This window comes from Balaenoptera physalus (assembly GCF_965194825.1).
Source record: "Balaenoptera physalus genome assembly, chromosome: 1".
NCBI lineage: Eukaryota > Metazoa > Chordata > Mammalia > Artiodactyla > Balaenopteridae > Balaenoptera > Balaenoptera physalus.
Window position 1 is genome coordinate 131,911,184 of NC_138882.1, and position 25,138 is coordinate 131,936,321.

Genomic DNA, 25,138 nt, shown 5'->3' on the forward strand with positions numbered 1-25,138 from the left:
TACATTGGCAGGCAGATTCTCAACCACTGCGCCACCAGGGAAGCCCCAGAATATGCAGCTTTATCAATACCTTTGATAGCACAGAAGATGGTACTAGATTGTATTAGAAGATAGCACATGGACATCAACCACTCGAGTTGAAAATTGCTTTAGAAAAGTTTGACTCTAGATGTGAAGCTTTAGAAAAGTCTTGACTGTATCTTAATATTTCACTTTTTTTGTTCCTCTACATGTATTTGCAAAAGGGTAAAATGACACAAATCTATATTTAAGTGCTTTTAAAAAAGATTTCCAATAAATAAAAACTTCAAGTAACAAGAAAAGCATTGCATATTTTATTGGTAGTGTTTTCTCTTTTTCAGTGGAACATAAAATAATGGTGATTCTTAATAACTGATGGTACCTTAGATCAATTAGATTAGAAATACAGCATTGAACTTTCAATGAGTGACAAACACATAACATCCTCTGAAATCTCTGCAAGTTAATCAGTAAATGCTAAACAATGGCTACCATATATCTTTATTTACTCCTTGGGAAGAAACTTGAAAAAATATATACATAAACATCATAACTGAGGGTTGCTGATAAGTCACATAGATTTGTATCATCAATTTCAGAATGGTTTGTATCTATTAATACTTATTTATTAATTCAGACTATCACAATATTTTAAGCATTCATTTAATTTGACTCTGTCAGCCATGGATTTGTTTCTGAAAAAGTACTTCTACAGTATTCCTACAGTGCTTTGAAGACCCTACAGTATGACATTTTTATTAGTTCATCAGAATAGGTCTAATGCACTTGAGAACTGCCAATGAACACTTAGAACTTCATTGGAACCAAAGCCCAAAAGAAGATGAAAAAATTCTGAAGGTATTTTTAGAAAATTACCTTTAAAACAATTATAGTATTTTGTGAACAAAATAATGTTCCACAAGTCCATCTTTATAAAAGAAAAATTTAAATAGTGATAAATATAAAAAAATCACTTTTCTGAACTTACATCCTTAAACTATTAATTCTTTCATCAAAAAATGGTTTATTTGTATTTTTGTTATTAATTTTATGCTACAGCAATCATGTTAATATAATTTTCATTAATTCACTTCAATTAAAAAACAAGTCTACAGAAAACTCCTGCATCTGCAATCTTGCTCAATCAAGAAAGGCAGAGTATACACTATTTAAGATGTCTCTAAATCAGACTGTTTTCTATTCAAAGTAATTTCTAGAAAAATTTGCTCCCTATAAGTTATCATGTCTTCCACATCTTTGTAGAAAAGCATTTCTTCAATGGACAACAGCTTATATTTATTCAGGCTGAATGCAGACTTTTTCTGTACAGCATTTAACATCTTTAGGGATGTTGTAACTGAATCACTCAAAGAAGAACAAACTGGGAAAATACGAGCATTCCACAAACTCAAACATGTCTTGTTTCCAGAGAACAGTTCCTCTGTAACTTTGAGATTCCAAATGTCTAAGCATGACAGGAAACAGACTCCAAAGAATTGAAGTAACTTTATATCTGACAATGTTTTAACATTCTTTTTCAAGTTGTCTTGCACTCCACATGCCATAGTTGAATACTTTAAGTATCTATTCATCTTCAAGCTTAAGGAACACACAAAAGTATGTGCAGACAGGACGGCTGTTGTTATGATATAAGAACCACTAATAATGCAATTTTCCCCAACTGAAACATCAGGCCCCAATCTGGAATACTCTACAACTGAGCCAGGTGCCACAGAACATCTTGAATCCAATATACTTTGAATGATACAGGATTTGTTACTAGAGCATTCTGATATTGCTGGAAAGATGCTAAAAGCTATGGACTGTAAGCCAAGCTCTGACTTCAAATTGCTATCAGAAGTAAAATGAAACAAATATTCTTCAGTTGTTCCAATGTGATAAAATTTGGAGTTATTAAGGACAACAACATTTAGTGATGTTCCTTGAAGAAGATGAAATATTCTCTGCCTCATGTCTACCAACTCCGACTCTTCTTTAGTAACATTTGATGTGTTTCTGGTATATTCCACAGTTGCTCCAGGTCCTAAAGCCTGCAGAAAGTCTCCATAGGCATCTATTTCACAGTTTAGTGTACCTATTTTTTCATAAAAAGCAAGTAACTTTTTCGCTGTTTTATGATCCATGTAAAATAGGCTGTCTGTGTAGACATACTCAGGGTCTAATTTTAGAGAGGGTATGTAACCCTCAGCAAAGTTTTGTTGAAAAAAATTTCTAGGTCTACACACAGCATCAAACTGATACATCTTTTCTATGCTGGGCTTATGAAGGAAACGATGGCAACTTCTATACTCGAGGTCTCTATGTTCTAAATAGTTAAAAGGTTCTAAGACAAATACTCCATGTGTTGTACCTACAGTCAAACTAGAAGGATGAGCTAAAGCAGTAAAGCCAGGTTTGTCAAACCTAATATACTCAGATTCTCCAATACTATAAAGTTCAATATCATCTGCACAGGTAACCAGAATCCCAGGATTCATATGTGAGGGGAAATCAATGTACATGGCTAGTTTTAATTCCAACATCTGATAAATAGGGCTACCAAAAGGTAAAGCAGTGAAAATTTTCCCCAGAGCACTTGCATTTGGAAGGCGTTGACTGTAGCCACCTATATAAAATTAAACAAAATAACTGTTTTAAAATGTTTATAAGATTGTTTATAAGATTTAAAAACCCAGGAGCATCAGTTACAACTCAAAATATCTCTAAAGATATTTAAAATATACAGTATATTACTGTATCCCAGGAAAGAATAATAAATTCCAGATTACAAATTCACAGAGCAATTCTGTAGAGATTTGCTATAATGCAGTTCTAGATTAGGAAAGAATTGTAATATGCTTTACAGACTATGAATTGTTCTAACTCAACTGGATAACAAGTAAAAAGGACAATGAGCTAAAATATGACCTTATATCTACATTTTACACAATAAATTTCAACCATGTTTAAACGCCTACATTAAAAATCCACTTCATGGGGAAAAAAAAATGTCACAAAAAACTAACATACATAATTATCTATTAAAGAGTAATTTCCAGATGGAATGTTTTTCCTCAATTACATACACTTAAAGGAAGTAAAGGTGCATTTATTTAAAAGCATTTTACAATGTATATTTGTTTTTAATTTTAAAAGGCTTTTCCCTCTAAGATGAGCCTTATGACTTAATTCCTTTAAAAGTGTGTTCTCTTAAGTACATTAAATAGCTTACATCATTTTTACGTAAGTAATTATAGTGAGAGGCGTAGTAGAGTCATACAAAAATGGGTTCAAACTCTGGTTCACCACCTTTTAATTGTTTTATCTTTGGACTTAACGCGAAATCAGCAGATGTAAATACTTGCTTTATCATGTTTTATGAGATCAACAATACATGTAAAGCACTTACTACACAGTACATCATTCAACCAACGAGAGCTAATACTTTCTTTTTCATTTTCCAAATACTAACCAACAGTAAAGTTCAGCATTGTAAGAATTACCTACTTTTAATTACACTTGATCCTTGAACAATAAGGGTTTGAACTCTACCAGTCCACTTATATGAGGATTTTTTTCAATAAATACTGTAAGACTATATGACCCGAGGTTAGTTGAATCCCTGATGAAAAACTGTGGGTATGGAGAGTGGAACTGCCTACACAGAAGACCAACTATGAAGTTACATGCAGATTTTAGACTGTGTGAGGGTCAGCACCACTCACAGATCAATGCCTTATTATATATTTTCAAGGATCAATTGTATTAATATATATTTTCTGGTGTCTAACTTAATTTTTACTAAATTAGTAATAATAATAATAATAATACTTGTTCTGGAATAAAACTGTAAATTTGAATTTTTCTTTTACTTTTTCAGTTAGTCTTAAAATCAGAACTGGGATGCTTTACTTGGTATCATCTTTAAAAAAGAATCATTGTTCCGTATATGAATCCTAAAAAATGAAAAGTGCCTTGGTAACCATGTGGATGAGTGGCTCTAAAAAAGCTGTTCCTGAACTGGTACAAGTCCATGACAAAGTTTCGCCAGCCTCCAGTACACAGAGGAAAAATAACAGAGGTTTTTTCATATAACCAAAATTTTCATACAACCAAATTTGTCCAATTTAAAAAATTATATTCTGAGATTACTTCTTTCCTACCTTTCTGTTCCCTTTTTTGGTGTGTGATTTTCCCTCTTTTATACTTTCTTGTCAACTCCATGTTCTGTCACCACCTTTTCTTTTTGTTTTTAAACTCCTAAGGATTACGGACTTTGGCCACCAGTAACTAGATAAAAATGTGTTAACAGAAGATTTTGTGTAAAGTCTGGTAATCACAGTACTAAACCAGCCTCTCCCCTACAGCAAGAATCCTTTCTAAAGCATTGTCAAGAAACGTTCATATTTTGATGAGTTCTATCTTAGGAAAATAATTTTCGATATGTATACCAAAAACAATACATGAAAAGTTGATGATTTATGTGATCTACAATTTTAAGGTTAAATTTTGTGAAAAATATTATGCTACTTACAACCTAAAAATATCAAGGAAAGCATAAAATATTTGTTTCCAAAGCAGAATAACTTCAAAGACAAAAGAAAAAAAAAAAAAGAAAGAGGGGATAGTATTAGTAAGGGAGAAAAAAGTCCCTTCGATATAAAAGGTAATATACTAAAAGAAAATGTATATTAGTACAGTGTAACATTACCAGAGTGAATTAATAGGATGGTAAAAGAATTCCATTCATCTCCATAAAGCTTTTCCAAACATCGAAGGGCACAAAGCGTCGATCCTCCATTTCCTTGAAAATAAAGTTAAAAAGCTCAATTTATTTCACAGGAAGTTACAAAAACCTTGCTATTACAGTAAATTTAGGTGTTATAACTTTGAGGATATGACCTTTGGCTACAATTAACCAGGCAGAGAGCAAGGGTACAGGCAAAAGAATCAAATTAAATACACATTTCCTAGCAATTAAATAATTAGTAATAAAACCCAGAGATGAGCCCTTGGTAATAAAAGTTGAGTTAATCTTCTCCTGAAAATAGTAGTAAAAATAAAGAAATGATAAATTAAGCAATCCGCAACACTATAAGACTGTAAGTTTACACATTCACTTGGAGTTATGAACTGTAAAACCTATTAAAATAATTCTCCCATATGATCAAATATATGTGTTAGATTTACTTTCTAAAAAGTTTTTTAGAACCTGTTTTCCTAAAAAACATCTTAAATGTAACTTCCACTTACTAGTTACCATGGGCAAGTTATTTAACATTTTGTGCCTGAATCTCATTCAAACATGGGAATCAGAAAAGTACTGACCACATATTTATGAGGATTAAAACACTGGCTAATTAGGACATGCCAGTATCAGATACAGATACCCTAACTCTAGCATCAACGAGCTTCAGCTTTAAGTATCACATGGAAAATGGCCCCCAGGAAAATAGCATGTATTTTTATTTGCAAGGTAAGGTCAAAAGGCAAAGTAGACAAACTGGTTTTTAAAAGTAAACATCTATGATAATTATGCCATTAGACTGTGCTCTTTCACATTCTGCAATGTGGTCCCAAGAGGCCAAATATTTATTTTTCCTGATTTGATCTCTTCATGTAAGTTTCTGAACAAATTGTGTAGTTTGGAGGGACCTTAAGAGCCCTACTGATAAGGTCCAAAAGAATATTCACCATCTGAGTAAATTTTATTAAAACTAATAAAATTCTCTTTTAAGTAACATAACATTCTGGAAGATTTTCACGGTAAGTCCACAATGTGTAAAAACAGTTGCCATGCCTTTTCTTTCTTAAAAAATAGTGAATTTACATAAAAATTTTAAAGTTTGTAAAGACCATAGGTAGTAAGACACACAGTTTATAAACTGTAAGCCACAGGAAAGCTTTTCTTCAATGATTATTCTGCCCACAATTTATGATATAAATCTGACCATAAATGTGTACCAATTTTGGCTCCAGCAGGATCAACAAAAACATGATATTGAACTCCAAGTGGTAACTCCTTTTTTTTCAGCTTTTCTGACAGCTGTTGCTTATAAGCAAGTTCCTGTTTATCATCAGCTGCTGTTATTGCAACAATGTCCCAGAATTCTCCAGCTGCCACAGGTTTGCCTATGTGGAAGAAGCAAGAAAGTGATAAATATTATCAGAATTCTCTAGCTGTTACAGGTTTACCTATTTGGAAAGAAGGAAAAAAGAGGTAATAGTATCTCCAAAAATTTATCTTCTGCTTTTGAGAATTAGGGAATAATGAGTGGTCAGCTAGTAGGATTCAAAATAGTTCTAATGAGGATTGTTCACAAATTCTACTTTTTTTTCCTTTTAGATTACTTGCTCCTTTTATGGTCTACAGTCCCATTTATTTAGATTTTCTGAGAGTTGTAATGTTTCTTGATTAAGAGAAGTACTTTTGACTTGCTAAAGATGAGCTCAATTCTTAAATAAAGAGAGGAGACAAAGGAATAAACTAATCTCCAGCTTTGAAAATCAATTTTCACATACAGTGACCACTTAATGTTTGTTGGCTAAGAAAGACTAAACCCAAGGACCCATTGCTACAATGTTGGTGTTCATAAATGTGGGCACTTTACTTTTTAATTGCCTTAAAATGAGCCATGCAAGTTTACAAAGGTTACTGGAGAATGACACCAAATTCTGGATAACAGAAAAGTTCCCAGCTCCCTGATGAACTCAATAAGAGACTGAACTTTTGGCTGACAGTTGGACGCTCTTCTTTATTGATAAACAAGACGAATAAGCGTTTTTATTAGTTAACAAATTCTAGTCAGCTAGAATCTAATAGTCCTGAACATTTTACTGTAATACAAGTATTATTTTCTGTATTTTTAAAGCAGTAACGTCAACAAAAATATGAACAATTAGATAGTTGTACAGGAAATGACAAGTGGCATAGTCCTTTAAAAAAACATTTTGACACAAAGTTACCCCTTTTAATTTTTAATCCATAATTCCACCGTGTTGTTTCGCTCTTCACTTAGTAAGCGTTCACATCATGGAACAAACTGGTGAAGTAGGTAGGGAGTGTTAGAAAGCTAAAATTGGATTTGTAAGAGTCAAATCACTATGCTTTAGATCTTCTAGATTTATTTAAAATAATTTTTGCTAATGAGCTAACCAAATAACTTGGATTTATAGCTTCACTAGTCAGGCTAATAATTGTCTGTCTTCTCATTCCTCCATATATATATACACGCAACTGGGAATAAACTTAAAGAAAGAAAGTAACAAGCATAACGTAAAGAAAGGAGAGTGACAGAAGAATAAAAAACTCAAGAGGAACATTAACTGCGCCTGGGCCAGCGTCCTAGGCCCGTAAGTGATTAGTAAAAGGAAGTGGTAGTCCAGCAAATATCCCAGCACGTAAAGCGCCCTCCCTGTCCATTGCCGGGGAGAGCCAGGGTTCGTCCTTTGGTACCTCTAAGCTCTGCAAACCTCCGCAACCTTCGCTGGGTGGCTTCTCGCAAAGATACGCCTGGAAGGGCACTCGTGGCTGCCATAGCTCACTTTCCCCAACACCGCCCGGGACTTCCAGCTATCTCGCAGCCCAGCACCGCACGCATGCGCCCTGGCACGTAACCCGTTCTTTGGTCCGGTTTCGTCTCTGTCCCGCCCCCTAGGTGCGTCACTCACGTAACTACGCCCCCGAAGCTCTTTGGTTTGCCTAAGGAAAACCGCGACGGGGTGAGTCCAGGGCTTTGCTCCGTTTCCCTAGCAACGGTCTCCGGAACGGATAAATGGCCACCTAGTGATTTGTCGGACTGTGCCGGGTCTGGGCCGCTTGTTCCCAACTCATAAAGCCTTGCAGCTCGGTAGACCCGGTGAGTGGTCCAGCTTGGGCGACGAAATTTCGAGAACTGACCCGCTTTAAGGAGAAGTCCAAACTACAACCTAGCTTCTAGCTTTCTCTCAGAGGCTATTCGTCCTTTCTAACTTGTGGTTTGTTTTCGCCAGGGGCAGTTCCCAAGGACCTCTTGAGAGTTAATTCCTCCCCTTGGGTCGTTGTCTGAAGCCATCTCCCCCAACCCCAGGTCCAGATACATACACAGTCTGAACTTTTAAAATCTGTACTCTCTTCAGGAAGCTTTGTGGCTTCTTTGCCCTTGCAGTTACTATAGAGTGAGCCTCTCCACACCTCTCAGTTTTGAGATCACTTAATAGGCTTTTGGAAGTTGTATAAAATTCTGCAATGAGGCCCTTAACGTTTGGGGCTTTTTGGCTGTTTCTCTTGGCAACCTTTTGTGTATGCAGATTAATCTAGAACTTTCAATAGCATTCCTGGGAATAAGTTGGCCTTATTGGATGTGTTTTTGGTAGGTATCGATAGATAAGTTTCTTCTCTTGTAAAACACCAAGTTTATGATGAGTTTTACAGATTCTTCTATTTGTCTTTACACGTGAGAAAGCTATGAATGAGAGAGAATAGTGACTTAGGCTCTCACAATTAGTAAGTAGTAGAGAGAAGATTTAAGCAAGATATTTCAATCCCAAACTCCGACATCATTCTACCGCACCATACAGTTTAATTTAGTTGAGAAGCCTGTCTTCATTAAAGTTTCATCAGGAACATAGGCATTCAAGGCCTTACAAGTTCTTACCATGAACTTAACTTAGTTTTTCTTCTACAGAATTGACCCTGTTATTTAATTCTGTACTTAGAGAGAAAGAATTTGAGTGAAAAGGGAGATTACGCTCTCATAGTTTTATTGTTTAAAAGCTTTCTTTTTTGTTAATAAAAACAAAACATTCTTATTAAGAACATTTAGAAAATACAAAAGACTTAAGTGAGGTGAGAGTGAACAAAAGGGAAAGTAGCAAGAGAGAAAGTCAGATAACAATGGCTTAAATAAAGGATTTTTTTTTTTTTAACTGAGTGAAACAAAGCCATTGCAAGGTCTTTATGTGACTTCCATTATGTATAAAAGGAGCATTTCACGGAAATGTGAAAATAGACTCTAGTGGAGAACGGGGCAATAATAGAAGCAGGGAGACTTGTTTGGAGGCTACTGCAGCAAGACAGGTGAGAGTTGGTGAAGGCTTGGCCAGGATGGTAACAGTGGGGGTGATGAGAAGTTGGTTAGATTTTGGATATATGTTTGAAGGCATAATTAATACAATTTGCTAAAGGAATGGCTGTGGAATGTGAAAGAAAGAGAGGAGTCAAGGATAACTGCCTGAAGGCTGGAGCGACCATCAGTTGAAATGGGAAAGGATATGGATGGGGAAGTAGGGACAGTTATTGGGGTAGTAGGGAGAGTCCAGAATTTGGTTTTGGATGCAGAAAGTAAACAGATGTATATGTGTGCAGTGCATACGTAATGGGAGTTTGTATGTATATGTGTTTGCATTATACATGAGTCTGGAGTTTGCAAGACAGGTCTGGACTTAGAGATATAATCTTGGGAGTTGTCAGCATATAGATGGAGTTAATTTTTAAACTACAGAACTAGATGAGGTCCTAAGGAAAGAAAGGTCAATAGAGCCTATAAGCTGAGGGATTGTACATACTAATGAGGTAAACGCTGAAAAAGGTAACTAAATAAGAAAACTTCAGATATGATAAGAACTGTGAGGGGACTAAAACACGGTGATGTGATAGACTCTATAACAGAGTGTTAAATGTATGTTAGAGCATTTCTTGGACCTGGGAAGAATGGCCATAGAAATGGATGCTACTTTTTTGTTGATACGATTATATTACTCACATAAAATTGTGCTGGACGTAAATATACTATATCAGCTCTGTTTTTTGTCCTTCTTCTGTCTTTTCTGTTTTCTTCAAATTTTCACTAATATTAATTTTTAAATAAAAAATGAAAAAATTGTATACTATGTGAGTGGGAGTAAATCTCTGGCAGTTGATTGTAGTGGGTAAAAAAGTCAAGGGATTTTATTTAAGTTTAGGTTTTATATAATCAGACAGTGTGATAATGGTTGTTTAAACAGTCATAAGCTACAGTGACCAGAATAAAATTATGTCAATATAGGTCAGTAGTAAACCCATTATTCTGTATAGAATGGAAATGATGTGTTTGATTTTGAATTCCACATTTCAAAAGGGACATCAAAATCATAAAAAATATGATTTAAAATAAAGATTTCAAAGATTTGTTGATTAAAAAAAAAGGGGGACATCAGACAAACCAAACTATAATAAGTTGAAAAAAGATGTTCTTTGGAGGCATTTGGGCTTTTCTTTTTTATTTTTTTCTATTGGAGGAGAGTATCTGAAGAAGTGGCATGAAAAGAAGTGAGATAGACTTTTTAAGAACTTTACCGAGGTATACTTTACATATCATTAACCTATTGTAAGTGAGCAGTTTAATGATATTTAGGAAATGTACTGAGTTGTGCAACCGTGATCACAAGCCAGGTATAGAGCATTTCCATCACCCCAGTAAGATGCCTTGTGCTTATCTACAATTAATGCCTGTTAGGTTATTTTTATTACTATAGGCATGGATATGACTGTTGTGTGAAAGTTGTAGAGAAGCACATTAATTTTTTTCTTCTCCTTTATAAAAAGAAGCTTAAGCCAAATGGAGCAGGTCCTTGATTACGGACCATGGAACTCAGGTACATGGCTTGGCCAGTTCATGCTGGGGCTCTCATCTTTTCCTTTACTTGTGCATCATCTCTGTTTAACCAGTCTTCCTCCTCTTACTCTTCCTGATGTGAAGTGTAAAGCAAAAATCTCTTTTTTACTGTTTCCTTTCTTTGAATTTAATTACTCAGCTAGCCTGGTCTCAGACTATTTCTTCACTGATTTTTCCCACTGTAGCCTATTGAAGGAACCCTCACCACCTTTCTCGAGGGCAAAGGAAAACTTTTTTCCCCTAAACTTCTATTTTACTTTCTCTCTTAGTTTTTTTAAAGACTTTATTTTCAGAGCAGATTTAGGTTCACAGCAAAATTGAGAAGAAGATACAGAAGTTTCCAGTATACCCTCATAGATACCCACACATGCATAGCTTCCCCCATTATCAACATACCTCACCAGAGTGGTACATTAGTTAAAACTGATGAACCTACAATGACACATCACAATCGCTCAAAGTCTGTAGTTTCCCTTAGGATTCACTCTTGGTGTTTTATATTCTATGGGTTTGGACACAGTATAAAGACATGTATACATTGTTATAATACTATTCAGAGTAGTTTCACTATCCTAAAAATCCTCTGTGCTCTGCCTATTCATCCCTCATTCCCCAAATCCTGCAAATCCTTCAACCACTGATCTTTTTTAGTGTTTCCATGTTTTGCTTTTTCCAGAATGTCATATGGGTGGAATCCTACAGTATGAGTCTTTTTAGATTGGCTTATTTCACTTAATAATATGCATTTAAGTTTATACCATGTCTTTTCATTGCTTGATAGCTAATTTATTTTTAGTGCTGAGTAAACAGTCCATTGTATGGATGTACCACAGGTTATTTATCCATTCACCTACCGAAGGACTTCTTGATTCCTCCCAATTTTGGTGATTGTGAGTAAAGCTGCTATAAATATCCATGTGCAGGGTTTTATGTGAAAATAAGTATTCAACTCCTTTGGGTAAATACCAAAGAATGCAATTACTGGATTTTATGGTAAGAGTGTATTTAGTTTTTTGAGAAACCCCCAAACTGTCTTCCAGAGTGGCTATACCATTTTGCACTCCTACCAGAATGAATGAAAGTTCCTATTGTTCCACATCCTTGTCATCAGTTTGTGTTATCGGTGTTAGACTTTTGGCCATTCTAATTGGTGTGTTATGGCATCTCATTGTTTTCTTAATTTGCATTTTCCTGATGACATGTGTTGAGGAGAGACTTTCATATGCTTATTTGCCACCTATGTATCTTCTTTGCTGAAGTGTCTGTTAAGGTTTTTGGCTTATTTTTTAATCTGGTTGTGCATTTTCTTATTGTTGAATTTTAAGAGTTCTTTGTATATTTTGTATAAGAGTCCTTTATCAGATGTGTCTTTTGCACAAGATTTTCTCCCAGTCTGTGACTTGTCTTCTGATTCATTTGGCATTACCTTTTGCAGATTGTGTCTTTAATAGTAATGAACTATAGATTATAAACTATTTTTTTATTATGTTTTTGACGTTGTATCTAACAAAGTCATCATCATCCTAATGTCATCTAGGTTTTCTCCTAAGTTATCTTCTAAGAGTTTTATTGTTTTATGTTTTACATTTAGGTCATATATCCAATTTGAATTATTCTTTCTGGAGGTATAAAGTCTGTGTCCAGATTCATTTTCTTTTTCATGTGGCTGTCCAGCTGTTTCATCACCATTTGTTAAAAGTTTATCTTTGCTCCACTGTAGTGCTTTTTCTCCTTTGTCAAAGATCAGTTGACTGTATTCATGTCTGTCTGTTTCTAGGCTCTCTATTCTGTTCCACTGATCTATCTATCTTTCTATCTAGCTTTATAGTAAGTCTTGAAGTCAGGTGGTATCATTTTTCCAACTTTGTACTTCTTAAGTATTGTGTTAGATACTGGGAGGTCTTTTACCTCTATATATAAACTTTAGAATCAGTTTGTCAATAGTGATAAAATAACTTACTGAGATTTTGACTGGGGTTGTATTGAATCTATAGATAAGTTGGGAAGAACAGACATCTTGATAATTTTGAGTCATTCTATCCATGAACATTAAGTCTTTCTCCATTCATTTATTCTTTGAATTTGCTCACCAGCATTTGTTTGTTTGTTTTCCTCTTATAGATCTTGTACATATTTTGTTCCATTTATATGTAAATATTTCATTTATGGTAGTGGTAATGGAAATGGTATTGTGTTTTTAACTTATTCATTGCTGGTATATAGGGAAGTGATTGACTTTTGTGTATTAACCCTGAATCTACAACTTTGCTATAATCACTTATTAGTTCCAAGGGTATTTGTCTGTTCTTTTGAATTTTCTACACTGACAATCATGTCATCTGTGAACAGAGATGTCATCTATACATTTTTATTTCCTTTTTTTTTTTTTTTTTGTCTCATTGCATTAGCTAGGACTTTCAGTACAATGTTGGGAAGTAATGGTGAGAAGGGACATCCTAGCCTTGGACTTCATCTTAGTGGAAAAGCTTCTAATTTCTCACCATTAAGCACAATGTTAGCTGTAGATTTATTGTAAATAGTCTTTATCAAATTGAGGAAGTTCTTTTCTATTCCGAGTTGACTGAGAGTTTTATCATGAATAGGTGCTGGATTGCATCAAATGCTTTTCCTGAATCTGTGATTCTTCTTTTTAGCCTGTTAATGTGATGGATTACATTAACTGGTTTTTGAATGTTGAACCAGTCTTGTATACCTGGGATAAATCCAGCTTGGTGGTAGGTGTATGATTCTTTTTATACATTGTTGGATTCGATTTACTAATTTTTTTTTAGTATTTTTGCATCTGTTTTCATGAGAAATACTGGTCTGTAGTTTTGTAATGTCTTTGACTGGCCTTAGTATTAGGATAATGCTGGCCTCGTAGAACGAATTACAAAGTATTCCCTTCGCTTCTATCTTCTTAAAGAGATTGTAGAGAATTCATGTAACTTCTCCCTTAAATTTTGGTAGTATTTCCCAATGAACCCATCTGGGCTTGGTGCTTCTGTTTTTGAAGGTTATTAATTATTGACTCGATTTCTCATAGGTATACACCTATTCAGATTGTCTATTTATTCTTGTGTGAGTTTTGGCAGATTATTTCTTTTAAGAACAGTTCATTTCATCTAAGTTATTAAATTTGTGTGCACGGAGTTCTTCATAGTATTTCTTTACTATCCTTCCAGTGTCCACAGGATCTGTAGTATTGTCCCCTTTTTCATTTCTGATATTAGTAATTTCTGTCCTCTCTTTCTCTCTCTCTCTCTCTTTGGCTTGGCTAGAGGTTTATCAGTTTTATTGATCTCTTCAAAGAACCAGTTTTTGGTTTAATGGATTTTCTCTGTTGATTTCCTGTTTTCAATTTCATTGATTTCTGCTCTAATTCATATTAGTTCTTTTATTCTCCTTACTTTGGATTTAATTTTCTCTTCTATTTCTAGTTTACTAAGATGGAAGTTTAGATTGTTACTTTTAGATCTTTCTTCTTTTGTAACATCTGCATTCAGTGCTATAAACTCCCCTCTAAGCACTGCTTTGGTGCATCCCACACATTTTGTAAGTTGTATTTTTATTTTCATTTGGTTAAAAATATTAAACAATTTATCTTGTAATCTTTTTTGGCCTATGTGTTATTTAGAAATATGTGTTACTTAGAAATGTGTTGTTAATCTCCATCTGTTTGGGGATTTCCTAGCTACCTTTCTGCTATTGATGTCTAGTTTAATTTCATTGTGATCTGGGGCAGATATTTATGGTTTCTATTCTTTTAAGTTTGCTAAAGTGTATTTTATGATCCAGAATGTGTTCTATCTTGGCAAATGGTTCATGTGAGCTTTTGATGAATGTGTATTCAGCTGTTGTTGGATGAAGTAGTCTGTATGTATCAATTATATTCAGTTGATTGATAGTGTTGTTGAGTTCAACTATGTCCTTACTGATTTTCTGCCTGCTGGATCAGCCCATTTCTGTAAAAAGGTACTGAGGTCTCCAACCATGATAGTGAGTTCATCTGTTTCTTCTTGCAGTTCTTTTAATTTTGCATCACATAGTTTTACCCTCTGTTGTTAGGAGCATAAACCTTATCAGTTGGTATGTCTTTTTGGAGAAATGACCCTGTTATCATTATGTAATGCTCTCATTATCTCTGATAACTTTTCTTGCTTTGAAGTCTGCTCTGTCTGAAGCTGATATAGCCACTCCTGCTTTCTTTTGATTAGTATTAGCATTGTATGTCTTTCTCCATCACTTTAATCTATATGTCTTTATATTTAAAGTGGGCTTTATTGTAGACAACGTATAGGTGGGTCTTGTTTTTTTATTTCTTTTAATCTCCTCTGACAATCTCTTTTGATTGGTGTATTTTGACTATTGATGTTCATAATGATTATTGGTATAGTTGGATTAATATATGCCATATTCATTACTGTTTTCTATTTATTGCCATTGTTTTTTGTTCCTATTTTTGCCTTCCATACTTTTTCTGGCTTTTGTGGTTTTAATTGAGCATTGTATATGATTCTGTTTTCTCTCCTTTCTTAGCATATTGGTTATAGTTCTTATTTTACTTTTTTTAATGGTTACCCTAAAGTTTGCAATCACATTTATAACTAATCCAATTCCATTTTCAAGTAACATTATACCTTTTCCCAGGTAGTGTAAGTACCCTACCTTATAATAAGAAAATAAACCTAATTCCTTCCTCTATCCCTTATTACTGCTGTCTTTAATTTCATTTATGTATAAGTATTCATACATATATGATATATAATTAAGCATAGATAATTTCATACATTGTTTGCTATTAGTATTTTGACAAATTGTTATCTGATAGATCAATTAAGAATAAGAAAAATAAAAGATTTTTATTTTACCTACACATTTTTCTTTCCCAGTGCTCTTCCTTACTTTATGTAGAACTGAGTTTCTGAACTACAGTATATTCCTTTTCTTTAAAGAACTTCTTTTAACATTTATTGCCAGGTAAGTCTACTGGCAACAAATTCCCTCAATATTTGTCTGAGAAAGTCATTATTTCTCCTTCACTTTGAAGGATAATTTCAGAGGGTACAGAATTCTAGGTTGGTGAGTTTTTTTCTAACAACACTTTAAATATTGTACTCCACAGTCTTCTTGATTGCATGGTTTCTGAGGAGAAGTCAGATATAATTCTTTGTTCTTATGTTAGAAAGATGTTTTATCTTCTGGCCTCTTTCAGGAATTTATCTTTGATTTTCTGTAGCTCTCTTAGCTTTTTTGTAGAATATTTCAAATGACTGTCAGGTAATAAAATCATAATATACCTGTCCCAATATTAGCATGAGTTTTTTTTCCAGGGCATAGAGAGGGCAAGTGGTGAAGAATATAAATTAGGAGAGTCAATAAGTAAATTTCAATTAGTAAGTACACTATTTATTACTCTTACTAGAAGTATATTAATGACCCAACTTTAAAATATTCAAACTCTGTTTTATGAATGCTAACCAAGGTTTTTAAGCTAGAAGAAACAAATATTTGCTATGTTAAATTTTTCTTATTAATTTCTTATTTCTGTCCATGTATTTTTCTGGCTGTTTTAATTAGTGTTGGTTGTTTTATATCTATCTTCTGGCTTATCACCCTTTAGTTTTTTCAGGTTTATGATTTTAGAATCAATGAGTGTGGAATAGAAACAGAAATTGAAAACTGGCATTTTCACAAGAGCTTTTTTTTAATAACAGAAATATATGTAGCTTTCTAAATTTTAGAAAGCAAATATATTTATAGGGGAAAAAATAAGATGTCTTGATTACAAGTGAGTCTTGATTTCTTGCTCCAAATGATATTTTATGTCATTTGAAATGAACATGTAATGTTTCAAAGAAGCAAGCTTATTTACATTAATTTATAAACCAACTAAATTCCATTTTTATTTTCCAGGAGACATGTACTGTTCTGACTGTTCTACTAAAACCCCTCTCTTTAGTTTTTAAAGAGCATTTTGTCTGTGATGTAAAATCATAGCAAGTCTTCATCAAAACAGGATTGATTTAATAAATTTATTGGCTAAATAAAAAAAGTATTTTAAAATTATAATTACTATATATATTATGGATTTCAGTCTATTGCACACATTTTATGTTTTTTTTTTGTTTGTTTGTTTGTTTTTTATTTTTGGCTGTGTTGGGTCTTCGTTTCTGTGCGAGGGCTTTCTCCAGTTGCGGCAAGTGGGGGCCACTCTTCATCGCGGTGCGCGGGCCTCTCACTATTGAGGCCTCTCCCGCTGCGGAGCACAGGCTCCAGACGCGCAGGCTCAGCAATTGTGGCTCACGGGCCTAGTCGCTCCGCGGCATGTGGGTTCTTCCCAGACCAGGGCTCGAACCCATGTCCCCTACATTGGCAGACAGCCTCTCAACCACTGCGCCACCAGGGAAGCCCTATTGCACACATTTTAAACTAAAAGTAGTTTGCAAACACAATAGATATAAAATATTACTAATTATAATCCTTACAGTTTGCTTTCAAAAAATTTTTTTTCTTTTAAATGATTTTATTTTATATACAGAATCTTATCAGCTTATACGATAATTCTAGAGTCCATTATCCAGCATTCCACTTATTTATAATGTCATAACTAATGTTTACAAAATAAGGTACTGCAACATAGATCATCAAAACTAATATTATACTTTAATACACTTTTAACTTAAAATAATGTACCTGTATTATTAGTATATAAAATTCCAGTGGATGGGTGTGATATCTAAAGGTCATTGACACAGTTACAAAGCATTTCTTTGAAAAATATCTTAAATATTTTTTATATATTCATTTGAAATTAAAAACACAGAATAAAGAGTTTTTACTTTTCAACATTTAACTTAGATATTCATTCATCATAAGCACTTACAGTTCCTATGTGTATTTACCACCAGTTTTTTAAATGGAAAAATTTGGGAAGAAAGATGAGATTTATAATTGATGGACATTGTATTTTATAAAAACATGGTTTTTATAATATGATTAATAATGTATGATAATTTTAAAATTAGTATTACAGTCAATACAAACTAATGAAAGATTTACTGATATATATATACACACACATACACACTTTTTTAAAATTGAAATATAGTTGATGTACAATATTGTGTTAGTTTCAGGTGTACAGCACAGTGATTCAGATATATTCTTTTTCAGATTCTTTTCCCCCTTATAGGTTATTACAAAATATTGAGTCTAGTTCCCTGTGGTATATAGCAGGTCCTTGTTGATTATCTATTTTATATATAGTAGTGTGTATATGTTAATTCCAACCTCCCAATTTATCCCTCCCCCACCTCTTCCCCCTTTGGTAACCATAAGTTTGTTTTCTATGTCTGTGGGTCTATTTCTGTTTTGTAAATAAGTTCATTTGATACTGATTTCTTTTTAAGCCCAGAACTTCTTTGAAACTGTAATTGGAGCCCTGATGCTTTCTCTAATGTGTTGCTGTACTTAAACTAAATTTGCCTTTTGAACTTTATATTATTATTTGAACTTAATAATATACTTTTATGTACATTTCACAAAGTAATTGTAAAATTATCGGAGTCTAAAAGGAACAAAAGGATTCCTCTTTAATGGTCATATTTAAAATGGGCAGCAAAAAAATAAATAAAAAAAAAATATATAAAATCGGCAGCACTCGACAAGCAGGCTTTTAGGTAGGTAGAGGAGGAGCTATCAATTGTAGTATCAATTGAGGTACAATTGACATATAACATATTAGTTTCAGATGTAATACGTAATGATTCAATAATTGTATATATTGAGAAAGGATCACCACAATAAGTTTAGTTAACATCTGTCACCATACCATGCAAAATATTTTTTGCTTTTGAAGAGAACTTTTAAGATCTACTCTATTAGCCACTTTCAAATATGAAATAGAGTATTATTAACTACAGTCACCATGCTGTACATTACCTCCCTATGACTTATTTATTTTATAACTGGAAATTAGTACCTTTTGGACCCTTCACCCAATTTGCCAAACCCCCACTACCCACCTATGGGAACCACCAATCTGTTATCTGTTTTTATGGGCTTCCTTTTCTTTCTTTCTTTTTCTTTTTTTTTAAGATTCCATGCATAACTGAGATCATACAGTATTTGTCTTTCTCTGACTTATTTCACTTAGCATAATGCCCTCAAGGTCCTTTCATGTTCTCACAAATGACAAATTTCATTCATTTTTATGGTTGAATAATATTCCATTGTGTGTGTATACACACACACACACACACACACACACACACACACACACATATCACATCTTCTTTATCCATTCATTCATCACAAAACACATAGGCTATTTCCATGTCTTGGCTATTGTAAATAATGCTATAATGAACATGGGGGTCCAGATACCTTTTCAAGTTAGTGTTTATGTTTTCTCCATATAAGTACCCAGAAGTAGAATTGCTAGATCATATGGTAGTTCTATTTTTAGTTTTTTGAGGAAACTCCATACTGTTTTCCATAGTGGTTGTACCAATTTATATTTCTCTCTACAGTGCACAAGGGTTCCCTTTTCTCCACATCCTTGCCAGTACTTGTTATTTCCTTTTTGATGATAGCCATTCTAATGAGTGTGAGGTGATACCTCATTGTGGTTTTGATTTACATTTCCCTGGTGGAAAATGTAAATTGGTGGTGTTGAATATCTTTTCATGTACCTGTTAGCCAACTCTATGTCTTCTTTGGAAAAATGTCTATTCAAATCCTCTGCCCATTTTTTAGTTGGATTATCTTTTTTGCTGTTGAGTTGTGTGATTATATATTTTGACTATTAATCCCTCATCAGATATATGATTTGCAAATATCCAGTAGGTTGCCTTTTTATTTTATTGATGATTTCCTTTGATGTACAGAATCTTTTTAGTTTGATGTATTTCCACTTGTTTATGTTTGCTTTTGTTGTCTTTGCTTTTGGTGTCAGATCCAAATACCGTCACCAAGACCAATGTCAAGGAGTCTACCACCTATATGTTCTTCAAGGAGTTACATGATTTCAGGTTTTACTTTCAAGTCTTTAATCCATTTTGAGTTAAATTTTGTATGATTTAAGATAGTGGTCAAGTTTCATTCTTTGCCATGTGTCTGTGCAGTTTTCTCATCACCATTTATTGAAGAGACTTTTTTTTTCCTCATTATATATTATTTGGTCCTTTCTTGTAAATCAATTAACCATATATGTGTGGTTTTATTTCTGGGCTGTCTACTCTGTTCCATTGATCTATATGTTTGTTTTTAATGCTGATACCATACTGTTTTGATTACTATAGCTTTGTAATATAGTTTGAAATCAGGGCATATGGTGGCTCCAGCTTTGTTCTTTTTTCTCAAGATTTTTTTGGCTTTTGGGGCCTTCCATGGTTTCATACAAATATTAGGATTGTTTGTTCTATTTTTGTGAAAAATGCCATTGGAATTTTGATAGGGTTTGCATTGAATCTGTAGATTACTTTGAGCAGTATGGACATTTTAACAATGTTAATTCTTGCACTCCATGAACACATATCTTTCAATTTATTTGCGCCTTCTTCAATTTCTTTCATTAGTGTGTTGTAGTTTTCAGTGTACAGGTGTTTTTACCTCCTTGGTTAAATTTATTCTGAAGTATTTTTTTCTTTTTTGATGCAATGGTAAATGGGATTGTTTTCTTAATTCTGTTTCTGATAAGTCATTATTAATGTGTAAAAATGCATCAGATTTTTGTGTATTGATTCTGTATTCTGTAATGTTGGTTTTGTTTATTAGTTCTAACAGGTTTTTTTGTGTGTGTGTGAAGTCCTTATGGTTTTCTGTATGTAATATGTTGTGATTTGCAAATGGTGACAGTTTTACTTCTTTCTTTCCAATTTTAATGCCTTTTATCTCCTATTCCTGCCTTATTGTTCTGATTAAGACTTACAGTACTATGACGAATAAAAGTGGTGAGACTGGGCATTCTTGTCTTGTTTCTAATCTTAGAGGGAAAGCTTTCAGCTTTTCACCATTGAGTATGAGGTTAACTGTGGGCTTGTCACATATGAACTTTATTATGTTGAGGCGTGTTCCCTCTATACCTAGTTTGTTGAGAGTTTTTATCATAAACAGATGTTGAATTTTGTCAAATGCTTTTTCTGCATCTATTGAGATGATCATATGATTTTTGTTGTTCATTTTGTTAATGTGGTATATCACATCGACTGATTTGTGGATGTGTTGAACCATTCCTGCTTCTCTGGAATAAATCTCACCTAATTATGGTGTATGATCCTTTTAAGGTATTGTTCAATTCTGTTTGCTAATATTTTGTTGAGGATTTTTGCATCTATGTTCATCAAGGAAATTGACCTGTAATTTTCTTTTTTTGTGATATCTTTGTTTTGTTTAGGTGTTAGGGTGATTCTGGCCTCATAAAATGAGTTTCAGAATGTTCCCTCATCTTCTATATTTTGGAAGAATTTGAGAAGAATTCATATCAATTCTTCTTTGAATGTTTTAGGATTCACCTCAATCACTTTACATTTATTTTTTATGTATCTTTATGTATAAAGTGGCTTTCCTGTAGACAACATATGGTTGGGCTAGTTTTTGATCCACTCTAACTTTGATCCACTCTGTCTTTGTTTTGATGCTTAGACTATTGATATATTTACAGTAAGTCCCCTACATACGAACCTTCAAGTTGCAAACTTTCATAGGTGCAAATGTGTGTTCACATGTCCAATCACGTAAGTTAGTTTGTGTGTCTGGCATACACTGTCACGTGCATGCATCCTCTACAAGTGTTAGTGCTTTTGTGTACTTTACAGTGCTGTATAGAGTACAGTAGTACAGTATCTTTATTTCAAGCTAGATCTGCAAGAAAACGACTTCATTGAACTCCTTGCTGTGCAACACGAGCTTACTAGTGAAGACCTGATGGAACTGGAGGCCCAGAGAAAGGACAAAGAGAGACAAGAGGAAGAAGTAGCTGAAGCACTGAAGAGATTCACGATGAGGAAATGGCAAAGGGATTTTCTTTGTTTGAGGAGGCACTGTTAGTTTTTGGGGCACAGGACCTGAACATAGAATGGTACATGAAGGTTGCAGCAGCCGTTCAGAATGCAATCCAGTGCTACTGTGTCATCTATGATGAGAAAAAAAGAGCTACTACCCAGACATCACTGGATCATTTTTTTCAATGGGTAGATAGAATTGAATCTAGCAAGGAACCAGAACCTGAGCCATCAACATCAGGCGTGAGTGAAATTGCAGCTTGCCCTCCATCTCCTACTGCTGACGATCCTTCAGCTCTACCATCTCCCACCTCCTCTCACTCCTCCAGTCAGTAACTCTTCTTGCCTGTTCACTCGATGCCAGCCCCTGTATGCCAGCTGTTGTTCTGTACTACTGTACTTTTCAAGGTACTGTACTGTAAGGTTAAAAATGTTTTCTTTATTTTTTGAGTTTGTTTGTTTTTTATGTATTATTTGTGTGAAAAGTATTAAAAACCTATTACAGTACAGTACTATATAGCCAACTGTGTTAGTTGGGTAATTAGGCTAGCTTTGTTGGACTTATGAACAAATTGGACTTACAAATGCATTCTCGGAACTGAACTCGTTCATATGTAGGGGACTTACTGTAAAGTGATTATATAGTTGGATTAATATCTGTATTTGTTCATCTTTTCTATTTATTGCTCTTGTTCTTTGTACCAGTTTTAGCCTTCCATTTTTTCTGCCTTTTGTGATTTTAATTAAGCATTGTGTATGATTCTATTTTCTATCTTTTCTTAGCATATCTATTTTACTTTTTTTACTTTTTAAGCCATTTCCCTAGAGATTGCAATAATCCAAATCCACTCTCAAATAACACTATACTACTTCGTATGTAGTATAAATATCTTATAATAAAAAATATTCTGGATTCTTCCTTCCTGTTGCTTGTATCCTTGCTCTCATTCATTTCATTTATACATAGCATAGTTACTTATACAAAAATATACAGTTGACTTCTAAACAACATGGGTATGAACTGTTGGGTCTACTTCTATGTTTTTCTTTTTTTCAATAAATACAGTACTACACAATCTGTGCTGGTTGAAGCCACAGATGCAGAACCTCGGATAGTTTTGTGGAGGAATCACTATGGGACTTGAGCATCCATGGATTTTGGTATCTGTGGTGGATCCTGGAACCAATCCCGTGTAGATACTGAGAGACAAATGATTTTTAACTGTGTAAGGGTCTTCACCCCTACCCACAGCCATGTTTTTCAAGTGTCAACTGAACATATGTATGCATATATAATCAAATAAATTTTTGCTATTAATGTTTGAACAAACTTTTACCTGTTATATCAACTAAGAATAAGAAAAATAAAAGATTTTTATTTTACTTTCCCTTGTGCCTGCCCCAGTGTTCTTCCTTTTTCTTATGTAGATCTGAGTTTCTGAACTATAGTATTTTCCTTGTCTCTAAAGGACTACTTTAAACATTTCTTTTAAGGCTGGTCTACTGACAAGAAATTTCCTCAAGTTTTGTTTGTCTGAGAGTCTTTTTTTCTCATCCACTTTTGAGGAATAATTTCACAAGGTATAGATTTTTTTGTTGGCAGGTTTTTCCTCTCGACACTTTAAATACTTTACTCCATTCTCCTCTTGCTAGCATAGTTTCTTAGGGGAAGTTAGATATAATTCTTATTTTTCCCCTTCTGTGGATAAGGGGTTTTCTTCCTATGTCATCTTTCAAATTTCTTCCTTTATCCTTAATTTTCTGAAATTTGAAAACGATATGTCTAGATGTATTTTTTTGGCCTTATTCCTGCTTGGTGTTTTCTGCTTCCTTGATCAGTGGGTTGTATCTAACATTAATTTGCAGAATTTCACCATCATTACTGTTTCAAATATTTTTTATGCTCCTTTGTTCCTTTATCACTTTCTTCTCATTCTGGTATTTCCATTATGCATATTGAACACTTTTTGTAGTTATCCCACAGTTCTGGGATATTCTGTTCTGCTTTTTTCAGTCTTTGTTCTGTTTACTTTTCAGTTTTTGAAGTTTCTATTGATATATTCTCAAACTCAGAGATTCTTTCCTCAGCCACGTCCAATCTACTAAATTAGCTCATCAAAGGCATTAATCATTTCTGTTATAGTATTTTTGATCTCTAGCATTACTTTTTTTTTTTCAATTTATTTATTTATTTATTTTTGGCTGTGTTGGGTCTTCATTTCTGTGAGGGCTTTCTCTAGTTGCAGCAAGTGGGGGCCACTCTTCATCGCGGTGCGTGGGCCTCTCACTATCGTGGCCTTTCTTGTTGTAGAGCACAGGCTCCAGATGCGCAGGCTCAGTAGTTGTGGCTCACGGGCCTAGTTGCTCTGTGGCATATGGGATCTTCCCAGACCAGGGCTCGAACCTGTCCCCTGCATTAGCAGGCAGATTCTCAACCACTGCGCCACCAGGGAAGCCTGTAGCATTACTTTTTTATTCTTTTTTATTTCTATCTCTCTACCTTACACTGTCCATCTGTTCTTGTTTGTTGTCTACTTTTTTTCATTCAAGTGCTTAGCATGTTAATCATAGATGTTTTAAATTCCCAGTCTGATATTTCCAACATCTTTGCCATAGCTGATACTGGTTCTTATGCTTACTCTGTGCTTTTTGTCTTTTAGTATGCCTTGTAATTTTTGTTGAAAGCCAGAAATGATGTACTGGTAAAAGGAACTCTTATAAAATACTGGTGTGGTGTGGTGGTAAGGTGTGGGTAGAAAAGAAGTATTCTACAGTTATATGTTAAGGTCTTAGTCTTTTAATGAGCCTGTGGCCCTGGGCTGTGGATTTCACAAGTGCTTCTTAGTTTTCCTTACTCTTAGGTGGGCAAGATGGCAAGAGTGGGCTGGAGTTGGGTGTTTCCCTTCCTCCAAATGGAAGGCTAGAGGGAGACGGAGTTGAGTATTTCTGTTCTCCCACGTCAGTTAGGCTCTGATAAAACCTCAGTTGTTTAGTGTCCATTAAATAGTTTCTCTTGAGGGCAGGCCTTATTAAGAAGAACAGAATTCTCTGGTGTATTTCAAAATTATTTATTTCCTCTCCCCTATGGAAGCATGAGTGGATTTTTGTCCAGTATTCACCCTGAGGACTTGTTAGAGCTCCTGGATGTTAATCTTACAAAAGCAAGGTGGTCCCTTCATTGACTAGGCCCTCCTGGAATTTTTAATCTCAGAGTTGTCAACACTGTGCCTGCAGTAACTTGTCAGTTATAGTTTAGGATTTCCTACCCGGGAGGCACTGGTTCCTGCAGAGATCTCTGCTGGTGAGTTTCTGCTCCTGTAAGTTCTGAATCTCTGTATCCACTTACCTGTCTCTCTGATTTTGGGGGTATTGGTTCTCTGTGTGACCTCCCTTTTCTGAGGAATCCAAGAATATGTGTTGATTTTTTTCATTTTGTTCAGCTTTTACTTTTTAGGATGGTGTGACAACTTCTAAGCT

At 34.3% G+C, this 25,138-nt stretch overlaps 2 protein-coding genes across 4 annotated transcripts in view; one reads left to right on the plus strand and one right to left on the minus strand.

Moving 5' to 3' along the window:
- Positions 1-312: 312 nt before the first annotated feature.
- On the minus strand, positions 313-7,645 carry FPGT (fucose-1-phosphate guanylyltransferase). Of its 3 annotated transcripts, none has more exons than XM_082420399.1 (4): positions 7,478-7,645; positions 5,986-6,153; positions 4,733-4,825; positions 313-2,647 (listed from the first exon to the last, which is right to left on the minus strand). In XM_082420399.1, the coding sequence occupies exons 1-4, from the start codon at positions 7,557-7,559 to the stop codon at positions 1,191-1,193; spliced, it is 1,800 nt and encodes a 599-aa protein (XP_082276525.1). In that variant the 5' UTR covers positions 7,560-7,645; the 3' UTR covers positions 313-1,190. The 3 variants fall into 3 exon arrangements, with proteins under 3 accessions (XP_082276525.1, XP_082276526.1, XP_082276527.1); XM_082420400.1 differs by having other exon boundaries at positions 5,973-6,153; positions 7,478-7,632; XM_082420401.1 differs by lacking the exons at positions 5,986-6,153; positions 7,478-7,645 and adding an exon at positions 4,185-4,311 and having other exon boundaries at positions 4,733-4,821.
- Positions 7,646-7,729: 84 nt separating this feature from the next.
- Positions 7,730-25,138, plus strand: part of LRRIQ3 (leucine rich repeats and IQ motif containing 3) — a 245,295-nt gene continuing 227,886 nt past the window's right edge. The window contains exon 1 of the mRNA XM_082421407.1: positions 7,730-7,880. The gene's annotated coding sequence lies outside the window, so the exon portion shown is untranslated. The remainder of the gene's footprint in view (positions 7,881-25,138) is intronic.